Raw genomic sequence first — 12,641 nt, 5'->3', positions numbered from 1 at the left:
TAGGAAGGCTGCTGGATCACATGGGAATGATTTGTTGACTTACAGGAAAGTACTACAGTGGGGTGAACAGTAGGATGATGCTGAAATAAGCTGAAGGAATTTTTGAAAATATTGACTTTTTTATTTCCCTTAAAAAAAAAAAAAAAAAAAAAAAAAAAGTCACTGTAGCAGAAAGCCAGAAACATCAGTCCTCACTCAGCATCTGTTTGCATCTGGACACTTGCACCTGTGTGGTCCATTGGGGAGGGTATGACACAAAGACAAAAATTATCCAGTTTTCTCTGTTTATTGGGGGATGAGATGAGTAATCAAATCTGGATTTGCTTTTCAGCTATTCCTCTGGGTGAACAACTCTGGCACTGAGACAAGGCAATGAAAATCAAGGTCATGGAGTTGAAGGACTCGTTGTGATATTACAGAAATACACTTTGTCCCCTCTGCTCATCAAACCCCATGGGCACTGCTGCTGGTGGGATACTGTGACAAGAAAATACCAAATTCCAGACAACCAGTGGGAAAATGAGCCCAGGGACTGGCAGCAGTCACTCCCCAATGGTCACCAGAGCTGGTTATGGGCAGGTTGAACTAACCCTGAGCTCAGCTCAAGGAGTCCTTATCCTGACAGGTCTGTGATACGTGTGCCACTGTAACCCAGAACATTAAACCCAGGGGACACCGTCCCACCCTTTCTCCACCTCCCAAAGCCTCTTTCATCTAGGGCAGGTGAGGGCAGAGCTGATAAGAACTGTCATTGCATCAAATTAAAGGGGAAAACGATCTGGAAAGTTGTTTGCAGATAAAACTTGACTTGATTAATCTATTTGTTCTCTGTATCTGGCAGAAACCTAAAACCAAGTTTCACAGTGACTTTAACTGCACTAAAAATAATACCCTATTTATGCAATTATCTGCATGTACCTGGCCACTGCCCCAGGCCAGTGCAGTACAAGAATATGCACATGGGATATTTTTTTTCCATCTATTTACATTTTTTTCCAGGTGGTGTTTATGCTTCCTGCATGAAAACCATTGGGGTGTAGGTCTCAGCTTGTCACCAACTTGTGCAGAAGGGTCTCAAGCTGAAGGAGCAAACCAAACAAGCCCACACCTGGGCTGAAGACAGCAATGACACACACAGGTTATTCTGAAATATAACTTAAATATCTTATAAGCTACAAGAGGCCTCTGTGCACTGACACAGGCTGAGAGAGGAGCATCTCAGCCCTTCCATCTCTGCTGATGAGAAGAGCAGCAAGATGGACATTTCTTGGGAAAATGGGAGAAATCCCTCCTCCACAGGCTGTCCAGAAGCAGGGGTTCATATCTGATTTCAAAGGGAACACAAATTAAAATGCTCTTTTTTTTTTTTTCCCCCTTTTAGACTCTAAAAGGCTCATTTTATGCACTTGGAGGCTCATTTAGCTTCTCAATCAGGGATTTTGATCACTCTGGTGAGTATTTCACTATGCACCAGCCCATCCACTGCCTCCCAGTGTTGTCCCCACAAGCAGCATGCAGGCAAAACTCAAACTCCACCAGCGCCTTTGAAGGTGACACTGCACCAACCTCTTCTGTGAAATGACCAAAATAACCCTCTCTTCCAAGGTAGTGTTTTGAAGCTTAAAGGACTGAACTAAACCCCTCCAACAGTTGGTCTATTGAGAGGCTCTGGCTCGTGTCCCACCTTTCATGGCCAAGTCCAAGACACCTCCCAGTGCCCCATCCTCTGCCCTCACGACCCCACAGATCCATCTTTGCTGCAGAGGAAATGCTCCTTTTCTTATTTATTTTTTTTTCCCAACTCAGACAAAACCAAGACAAAAAGGAAATAGATCCCTTCAGTTTTGTAGTCCTTTATTATTTTTTTTAAGTTGATCCTCCCATAGTAATGTACTGAAATGCGTAACAGTTACATTGTACAAAGCATTTAAAGAAAGTACCTCAACTTGCCGATTATTTCAAAATGAGATTATAAACAAAAGGAAAAATAAATCTGGTCCCTCACTAAAGGCCAAAAAAACCCCCAAAAATAACTGAATACCTTCCGTTATTTATTTATTTTTTTAAAACATAAATTTGGAACACTTCATCTTACAAATAGGATTAACATGAACATAACATCACACAAGCTCGCAGACAACCAGCATAAAATATTGGGTACAGTTTTTTTTAATCAGAAGAATCATGCTTTCATGAAGAAATTATAACTGTTTATACAATCGAATCAATTTACTGTATTACAAAAAAAAAAAAGAACAAAACTAAGTCGCATCTATTAGTTATTTAGTTCATTAAAAGGCAAAAAAAAAAAAAAGAGGAATGTAAGAAAATTTCAAACACTGTTTTGCACTCCCATATACACAGATCAGTTCACCTCACTTTTTTGGAAGTACACGGGTGCCTTACATCGTAAGGCAGTGGGGGACTGGAGCAGTGCTGTTTGTTACAGGAACAGTGCTATTGTAATCAACAAACAATCGTTTGCCAACAAATAAATACACGGTACACACAACACAAAGGAGAAATTAAGAGGGTAGGGGGAAAGGAAACAATACAACAAAATAGTGACATGATTGTCGAAAATTAAAAATCTCCTTACAATGATTCGAACTAGTGGTGCTGTCGATGAACGCGGTGCTTTCACGGAATTATCTGGATGATTTAGCTTCTTGGAGTAGTGAACATTCATAGTTTACAATATACACAAGCCTCTTATGTATTGTTTCTCAGAGTTCTTTCTTTTTCTGTCATTTTTTTCTCCTTGGTTTTCCTTTTTTTTTAAAACAATGCAGTTGAGAAGGCAAAAGAATTACGGAGAGAACAAAATATTCCCTGTTACTTCTTTCTACATTTACGATGGATAGTGTGCATTTGATAGAACTATTTTCTTTCTTTGAAGGGCTAAAATGCATAAAGCTTTAATGAAGAGATTTGTACATAAAAGCAACTGTTCCCAATCCTGTGTCAAACTATCTTATACAAAAAGGAAATCAATTCAGTTCCTACTTTAAAGGAGTGCCCATGTGTGTATCAATGCAGTCTTAACCCTTCTGCCCCTGCCCCTCAAAGCCGGGTGAACTGGAAGACACTTTTTCCCGGCCCCGTTTACATAATCCATTGACTTTTTTTTTTTCATTTTTATTTTTTTTTCTTTTAAGTCGCATTGATCCTCCAGAAGTCAGCAGCTGCCTTTGCTGTGCAAAACAAAATATTGAGAATAAATAGTTTCTTTCTTTCTTTTAAAATTATTCAGTTTAAGGTCACCGGACTTTAAATGAGTGACCCTGCAGATTTATAAGGCATTCTGCTCAGCAGTCTTTTAAATAGTCATATAGGAAAGAGCCATGCTACTGGTTCGGACTTGGTCCCATCCTCGGTGCGACTCCGCGCTGTCATACGTGGCTGATGGACTGGATGGCGCTGGATTCCGCGGCGGCTCTCGCCATGCTGTGCCACACGTTGGGAGAACTGTGGGGTGCAGAGTGAAGGGAGTCCTTGTCGGAGAGGGAGAGCATCATGGCATAGGCCTGGAGGGGACACAAGGAGGACAAGGAGGTCACGCTCCCGCCGCGGGATCTGAGCCTGGACCCGCGCCACCGCTGCGCGGTCGGGGCGGCAGTCAGGCTGCAGCCACCGGGCTCAGCTCAGCTCAAAAAAAAAATAACCCCAACAAAATGCTTTAGGTAAAAACCACTGTCAACCCTTTCACTGACACTTTTGACTGACTAATAGTAATAATAATTTCTGCTTTCATCTGGTTTCACAAAGCTCAGAGAAACCTTTGATAGTCGACAAGGTCCCAAAGCCTCCTTTGCCTTCAGATTCTTGGCACAGGAGGCTCTTTTCAAGAGGCTGAGGAATCACATTATCCCTTGTCTCGTCCTGTATTTCACCAAATATAACAGCCTCCTTTGCTGACCTTTCCTACGTGCATATTCTGCAGTTTTGCAAACAGGAATCTTTCAAAGGGGCTAAAAACCCCCTGTTTTAATTAATTAATGTTTAGAAAATGGCAAGAAATAGCACGAGGATACCATTTCAGTTATTGCTATTTGTAAAACATGCTGAGGATGTAGAGGTGGTACCATCCAGCAGGCTATAAAAAAATATCAAAAAGCCAAGTCAGCCAGAAGATCAAGTCACCTCCCCGTGAGGCTGCAGCTAAACCCCACAGCATCAGTGTCAGCAGAGTGGGACTAGTTCTTACCATGGCATTTCTGTGGGCAGCAGGCAGAATAAAAATAGTAAAAAAGGTAAGAAGAAAGTATGGAAATCCTCTGTTCTCAGGGAGCAGAACACCCTGCCATGTCTCTGGGGTGCAGTGGGATGTTGGGTGAGCCTGAGGTTTGTGGACATGGAGCACAGCCCTGTCTGAAAAAGCTGGAATAACCCTGCCTGCCACACACTAACAGCTTAATCCTGCAGGTATTTGGCGACAATAACATTTTAACTGAGTTAAGCTTTTACCTGGGATTTGGATTTCCTGTACAATGGTTGCTTGAGGTCCTCTGGCAGCTGGGAAGCATTGAAAGCTGCCAATTCAGCTTCACTGTATTGATTTTCTTCCATTTTCCTCATTTTGAGGCTATCTGTGAAGTGCCTTATGTGGTCCAAAGCCGAAAGTCCAGTCTTATTATACTCCTCTTCTTTATACCTACAAAAATGCCATGGAGGTTTTAAATGTCAATAAAATGATCCTCTCTGGGTTCCCTCATCTTCTCAGATTTACACATCTGAGTAATTTCCCCCCTTCTCACATTCATAGACCACCTTGCCCCAAGGAACGGTGATCCTGAAATACAAGGAATTCCCTTGTCTATTCTAAAGAAGGGGCAGTTTATTGTTGGAGGGAGAGTTTGCCTCTCTCATGGTGACTCCCCAGCCTTTTGCAAGGCCATTATCAGAGATCCAGGACGGTTCATGGAGCAGATAACGTCTCTCCCATGGACACTGTCTCACCCTGCTTCCTGTCTCACCCAAAACCTCACAATAGCTCCCCAAGCACAGTCAGTGCTCCTAACAAGGGCTCCAGACTGCACAAAGAGGCTGAAAGCTGGGCTGGTGTTGGCCCAAACACGGACACACGTGGCTATTGTGAGCGGGAAGCGGCTGCTCCGGGCCGGTTCCCACGGCAGCCGGTTTGGTGCTGGCACTCTTGTATGGTTTATTGTTTTTATTCCGCCTGTCGGGCACACCAATACTCGGAAGGAACCAACCTGCCAGGGGAAGCCTTGCAGTTCATGTCCAAAGTAGCCGTTTCCTCATAATCCTCCTCGGGAGTGCCCTCGTGCATGTCACTCGTCACGGGCTCTTTGACTGCCTTCCCTGCCATTTCGCTCTCTTCGTCCTCTTCGTCCATCATTACTTCATCTTCTGCCTCCTCATCATCCAACAGATCCGAGTTCTGGCTGGCTATCATGGCTTTTTCATCCTTAAAGTGGCTGCCATTCATTCTGAAAGTACCAAAACAATGCAAGCTATAAACACAGATCAGATATGAGAGCTCTTCACTGGCAGACTCTTGGAGGCAGATCTGAAAAGCATCTGTCCCAGCAGAATAAAATATTTTATATCTTGCTTAGCTTCAGACATTCAGGCATCATTGGAGAAAATTCCACTCAGAAATCAGTGGGTTGTTACAGCACCATCAGCATGGGATTTTCCTGTTATCCTGCTAAAACTACTGTTCTAACAGAGGCATGTTCAGATAACCATTCCAAATTTTCTCATGCTTTATTACTTCTCAAGTTTCCAATCATACATGTAGTCTGGGCAAAACAACTCACTGCCTTTTAACAGAAGCTGTAGGGGCCAAGAAACTCTGAAAATTGGATCTGGCATTTTTAACAAAAAAATGAATATTGCATTCAGAGTTTTAAAGTCAAAATTACATGCATAATTAATTCTGCACACTGCCACCCCTTTGGAAGCCATTTTGCTTCACTGAAAGCATGGATTTCATACATGGGAACCTAAGGGACTTCAGCTGGAGACCTGAAGAGTGGTCTGCAATATTATCTCCATGCTGAACTAGGTTATTGACTGATTTGAAGGGTAAAAAGCAATGAAAAGAAAGGTCACATGGCAATTTAAGTGCATTTATTCTTATTAAATGAATAATTATAGCAATACACACATGGAAAACCATTTGGTCTACACACTGTTATTACGCTGCCCTTTGCTCTCAGACAATGACTTCTCTTAACTACTTCCTACGGGACTTTTATCAAGGACATAATACCCACGCTGAAGCAGGGGCTTGTGTGGTAATGATCTCAACCCTGCAGGATTCAGAGCCCCCAGCTCTGCTCTGTGTCCATCACATCAAATGAGAGCTACAGGAATTCGGCACCGCAGCTCAACCAACGCCCAACCAGACGCACAGGGATGGGAACGAGCTGCACCCAGTGGAGCCCCCCCAAAATTCATGCCACCACTGCTTCTGCCCCCACCACGTCATGCAGCACAGAGGCCTTGATTCATCTATTGTTCTCTTTGTGCAAAAGGTCCTTAACTCTTCCAGGAATACAGTTATAAAAATGGAAACCTTATTGTCCGCACGCAGTTTGCTTTAGACTCCGCGTGCTTCAAACTGTGCGGGACAATATGGGATAGACCCAAAGCTGGAGCAAGATAAGATGAACCCTCATAGCCTTGCTGGTGTTTAACATTTGACTTTTTGCTCTAACTGATGGACTTTCTGAGGAGAAAAGCTGGTTTCTGCCACAAATAATAGCATCGTTTTCCTGAACATATTAGCGTTTCATCTATTTTCTGAGCAAATTCCAGCTGACTGCCATGAGTTTAGTGTTGCATTGAAAAAAATGCTCTAGGGAACGGTCTGTCTTTAGAGCAGTATCAAAAAAATCTGAGGTTGTGCAGAACAGGGAGAGCTGAAGCGGCCACCTCCCTCTAAGATCATCAGAGAAATATCTCTTTATCATCTTTTATTTAAATAGGCAGAAATAAGAAATTGCTGAGCACAGTTTGGGCTGCCAACTTGCTTGTTATGCTCAATTGAGGCTGCTAGAAATGAAAGGGAGATGGACTACAACCAAAGTAACAAAAGCCATGTGATTAAGAAAACAGATTCTCTAATTATGCTTTCAAATGCAGCAATTTGCCAGGGATAAAATATCCGTCAAGAGCAGTCTGAAGTGCCAAATTTAGAAAGGAAACACTGCACAACCCAGCAACCTTTCCACTTTGCTGACTTCCTGTCGGAGGACATGTTGAGACCAGATGTGCAAGGAAAAAATCCCAAGCCCTCATTGCCAATCAAGATGGAATGAAATTTGAATATGCATGTAATCACTTAATCCAATACTTTTGTGGAAATTGCGTTGTGTCCACCCTTTTGATCCCTTCACAAAGGCATCCAGAGATTGAGGAGACAGCAAAGTTTGTCACCAACAGTAAGAATTTTTTGATGTTGATAATGTAATGCCAATTCAAAAGGGAAAATAATGCATAATGCAACACCAATCCCAAAGAAATATGTGGGGCTCCATCCCACAGCCTTTTCTGCTTAGCTGTACTTTTATTAACTGAAAATATTTAGAAGTGGTCTCTCTTCTGTTAGTTCAGAAGAATTCAAACACCCATATACTTAATAAATCTTAGTAGAAAAAGCTCTCTCACATGCTGGAGCACTGTGGACTCCCAGCGCCCACCCGCAGCCTCACGGGCTTTTGGCTACTCAGCATCTTTCTTGGGATTGAGTTACTTACGGGAAAGGACCTTCAGCTACAATCTTTCATCTGATCCAAGAATTTAGCTTGGTCTACTTTATTAATTACACATTTAAATTGCACTTAAACCCTAAGCTTCCATACACTTAGCCACAGGATGTAGAATTCACCTGTTCTGCTGTGAATGTAAAGAGAAGGAATTTTTCAGCGGACTTAAATCAACAGTGGGAGCCTAAAACTGAGAGCTCCAGATGCAAGGAGAAATGTTCACAGATACAATCTCTTGACCAGCATCTGCCATTTGGAACATCTTCATACACAGTGGGGAGGGAATCAACACATTTCTTTTCCTAAGACATCAAGGTCGCCACTGAAGCAACAGATTCTAAAATAACTCTGGCTCCAGACATCATCAAAAGTGAACAGTCAGGTCTGCAGACCTGGAAAAGGAGCAGTGGGCACCTTCTGAAGGCAGATCAGGCACAACTCACCTCTCCTCTGAGTTTCGGGGGGATTGATTGTTGTGGTTGCTGTTTCCAATAAAATTCCTAATTTCTGTGAAGTAGGAGTCTTCCTTGTCATCTAGGATTGCCCCTGTGCTTTCCAGTTCTGAGTGAGGTGAAGATGTTGCAGTACCTTAAACCAAAACATACAACATCAGTTGCTGCTCCTTTACATTTTCTATATTTAATCATTTAAATCAAAATTAAATTGAAACTCTGGTTAGAATGGGTGAGAGCCAAAAGTTGGTGAGTGTGAACTATCAGCTTTTGGCTATAAAACCAGTAATTAGTAATTACTCATGGGTAAAGGGGATTTCCAGCCAAAATGACTTGGTTGCATGCTGGGTACCATTTCCATGATTTATCATCACTTTTGCCATGTCTCTATTTCAACATCTCCCTCCTGCTCCTTGTGATTCCAAGACTGTCCATTGATAACTGTCCTTCTTAGACCAATGGCTCAGCTGAGCAAATGGAAATTAACTTTTAGCTATCAATTATGCAGATTTGTTCAAAACATGGAGCAACATTGATATAATCACCCAGGTTCATTAGCACTGGGAGACCAGTGTCAAATGCCTTCGTCTGAGCATTGGGGAAGGGACAGCTCTGCATTCACTGCATGCCCCTGGTTATCTCCATTGAGGCAAAATGCAGACTGAAAGGACTGCAGAGGGTTTTCATTAAACCCTGCAGACACCCAAACCAGCCCAATGTCATCCCCTCCTGCCACTGCCTGTGCTGCTGCTGTGCAGTGACCAATTTGCTTTGGGGCTTGAGAGGCACCATTAGCTCCATAATAGCCAGCACTTTTCAGCTCCTGACAGTGAGAATATTTCAGAAGGTGCCAGGAAAATCTTTTAGAGTGTCCCCTGAGACTCTAAATCTAGGACTCCTATTGAGATCCAAGCGATTGCAGAGATGGGATTAAACCAATTTTCCCAGTCTGTTCTCAAAACGCTGTGGGTTGGCTTAATTAAAAACAAGAGAGAAGACATCATCCAGTGGTCTTAAGTTATACAAGGGGAAAGTTTATGCTGGGATTTTCAAAGCACTTTAAATGTCAGCAGAGATTAGGCACTTACATATTTTGCAACCCCCCCTCCCGTCGGAGCAGCGCCCGTGGACACCCGGCAGCGCTGACAGGGAATGGGACGTGGGGCAGGCTGGGGAGGGAGGAGACAGCAGGGAAAAGACAGAACATACCAGACATGTTCCCGTTCTCGTGCTTTTTTAGATGTCTGTCAAGATTGGTTTGTTGACCAAAACACCTGTCACACAAGTGACACTTGAATGGCTTCTCTTTATTGTGGATGTTACGCACATGTCTCTGCAGGTTAGAGGATATGCTAAAGGATCTGTCACAGTATTTGCATCTAAAAAAAACCAACACAACAAGCGGGCAGGAAAGAGTTTGTTAGTAGCTGGAAACGTAAGATTTGTCCTAAGATACATGAAGAGCCTTCTGGGCTCAGTCTCAGCACCCAACCACAGTTCCTTGCTCCCCACTGAGGCTCAATCCTCATTGACATAAAGACAAATTTTGGCTAACTGGAGAGCTGTGCTCTTGGAATGGAGACATAACTTCTATGGTGGTGATTTCAGCTTTAATTCACATTAGACTTTATATTTTAAATACTGCCTCTAGGAATGAGCATAATATTTCTGAGCTAATGGCATCAAATTAGCTATGGTAATTGAGTCTCATGTTTTCAAAACTGTTGCACACAAAGTTGGGAAGTTTGAAAACAGTAGAGCAATAACTCCATTGTTTCATGTGCTGCCAATACAATACAATTAAACACTTCTGGAAAAAACATGAAACAGATCTCTTCCAATGTTCAAATAAGGTAAAAAGAGCTATTTCTTTTCCTATTCTAAATTATACTGTGTGATTAAATCTTTTCTTGAGGAATTAGCTTGCTTGATTGCTAATCCCAGAGGAAATTCGGTTATCTTGCAAAAACCAGCAATAAACAATCCCAACCTTTAATACCGTGCCAATGTGAGTAGTTTAGTCTATCACTCTGGTACCAGAGGCATCAATTTTCATACTCTGTAGCGATTTGGAGTCCCTAAAGCCTTTACTGTATTGCTCTTTAAGCCATTACTAAGTCATACTATAACTATTCCAAATTCTCTGGCTGGCAGCTAGCCAAGAGTCTTCACCACTTTAGTTTTTCAATCTTTTACTTCTCCCGTGCCTCCCTTACTCTTGGTCAATGATGTCAAATTTTTTTTAGTGCTGAAATCACCATTATGCTACTAATTGCTTGTGGCTTTTATGCAGTGGGTAAGTGTAACATGCATCAATACCTTCCTTCAATAAAATTAGATGTGAATCTCATTTCCCAAAGAGACTAGATGCAAAAAACATATTGTTTCCTCACAAACAATGAGCTTACTCTGCTCTTTACAGCTCATAAAATGCAGAAATCTGTGCATTTGTTTTACTGGAACATGAACTGGCTTCTTTCCAGTTTAAATTAGCCTTTCATTTTCAATAAGGTGAAGACATACACATTTCTACATTGACTGTCCTGGCTTCAGTATCACACACATATTCTTATCAACAGCAGAGTACACCCACATGGGTTTTGGTTAAGCACACCTCAGAAAGGATCCAGATTAGGCAGGAAACAAATAAATACAGTAATGCATTTGCAACCATGACCTTTGAGAAATCAGATGACTGACAAATCACTAAATTTTAGGCTGCAAATAACATTGCCGAACTCCAATGAAAAAAACATTTTTGCAAGGGAAAATACGTCCATGAGCCCTACTGAACATCACTTCAATCACGCTGGTTCAGCAGTGCCAGCCACCTTGCCAAAGGCAGGACTTGGGGATTGTGTTGGGAAGCTGCCCCAGCCAAAAGAACTTTACTAAGACTAAAACTCTCTCCCTTTCTGCAGCTTCAACACCGAGGATCAGCACCGAATGCACAAAACTCTGAGACCAAAATGCAATGGTGGGTCCAAAGCTAAGGAGGAAGGGCTGGAGCTGGTCCAGCAAGGATGCTGAATTCCCTGTCTTTATTCACAGAAAATATCTGCATTGGAAGGGACCCTAAAGCCTGGCCACAGCACAGACAGGGCGAGGGGTGTGGTACCTATAGGGCTGCTCTCCAGTGTGCGTCCTCAGGTGACGGGTCAGGTTCGCAGATCTCGGGAAAATCTTGCCACAGTATCTGTGATAAGAAAATATTTCATAAGACAACACAACCTTCAGTGGCTTCTTCTCAATCTGAGCTGCACTGGATGCACAGCCCAAATGGAATCATCATCATAATATGGTCCTATTGGCTCTGCTTTGGTGCAAAAACGTCTCAAAAAAATCATTCAGCAAATGTAAGGGATTGACACACACACAAGAGTGGGGCTGGAGCTGCTGGCACCAACCAGCTTTGCTTGTGCAGAAGCAAGGGTTATATAAAAAACCTGTTCTAAAGATCACCCCAAGGTTCTAAGACCACTGTGTGATTATCAGCCTCATTCAGATTGGGAATCAAGAGATTCTGTTATTAAAGCTTTGTATTTCTGCCTCTGTGTAAGCAAATTTCAAACCTTTCAACCAATTCTACGTGTCAGCAAACGTGACACCGTTCTGTGCATTGAATAGGATCAGAGCAGACAAGACTCAAAGACCTAATCCATCAAGGTATGTTTCTATAACAACACGTCTTTAAAGAAGGTGACATGTTTTCAAAAAGATCAGATAAACCGATATGCCAGTGTCAAACGCCTGCACATTCTGGAGATGATATAGAGACCCAAGCAGTGCAATTTAAAAACCATTCTCCAAACTCGACAATATGTCACAGGAAAAATAATTGCCAAAAAAATAAAATTATCGTGAGTTCTCCCCCGTCATTCAAGATATTAATATTCAGTTTATAATTGGCCCATTCTGTTGAGGACATTGAGCCCATTTCTGCATGGGGGCAGAGCACACACAGCACTCTCTTAAGTGAATGAGGGTGGTGGCTGCTCCACACGATGACTTTGAAGATTGCATCCCTTCACTTTTAACATCCCATTTATTTTTTCACAACGTGATGTATAAGCCTTCAAAATACCCACACAGCTAATTCCACTCTCCTTGACAAAGCTCCCATTCATTTTGGGTGCACATTCAATGACTATCTTCATTGTGGGGTTTTTTTTAAGTCTTAATAAGTCATGTATTTTATCACCGATCCCTTTGGATATTAAAACCAAAAGCCCGAGAGAAAACACGTCTGTAGTTCACGATCAAAAAAATCAACAATGAAAGCACACTTTTATATACGAAAGTGATGAGAAAACTTGGAAAAAAAGAATTGTTTACATAACAGTTTCCACCTCATTTATCAAACTGCTGTGATACAGGGTGATGCCTTAGGATTTAGCTTTTATATTTTTCAAATCCTGTACTGCTTTACTGTATAACTCTAAAACTCTAT

The 12,641-nt window shown here is 42.1% G+C and overlaps 1 protein-coding gene across 5 annotated transcripts in view; it reads right to left on the bottom strand.

Moving 5' to 3' along the window:
- Positions 1-1,837: 1,837 nt before the first annotated feature.
- Positions 1,838-12,641, bottom strand: part of MECOM (MDS1 and EVI1 complex locus) — a 326,912-nt gene continuing 316,108 nt past the window's right edge. For all 5 annotated transcript variants that reach the window (XM_063408312.1, XM_063408310.1, XM_063408309.1 and 2 more), the window contains 6 exons: positions 11,310-11,387; positions 9,401-9,570; positions 8,183-8,327; positions 5,217-5,453; positions 4,468-4,654; positions 1,838-3,527 (listed from right to left, as the gene is read on the bottom strand). In XM_063408312.1, coding sequence (XP_063264382.1) covers positions 3,393-3,527; positions 4,468-4,654; positions 5,217-5,453; positions 8,183-8,327; positions 9,401-9,570; positions 11,310-11,387 — 952 coding nt within the window. In that variant the 3' untranslated portion in view covers positions 1,838-3,392. The remainder of the gene's footprint in view (positions 3,528-4,467; positions 4,655-5,216; positions 5,454-8,182; positions 8,328-9,400; positions 9,571-11,309; positions 11,388-12,641) is intronic.

The sequence above is a fragment of the Prinia subflava genome, chromosome 11, assembly GCF_021018805.1.
Source record: "Prinia subflava isolate CZ2003 ecotype Zambia chromosome 11, Cam_Psub_1.2, whole genome shotgun sequence".
Taxonomy (NCBI): Eukaryota; Metazoa; Chordata; class Aves; order Passeriformes; family Cisticolidae; genus Prinia; species Prinia subflava.
This window is presented reverse-complemented; position numbering and strand designations above follow the sequence as displayed.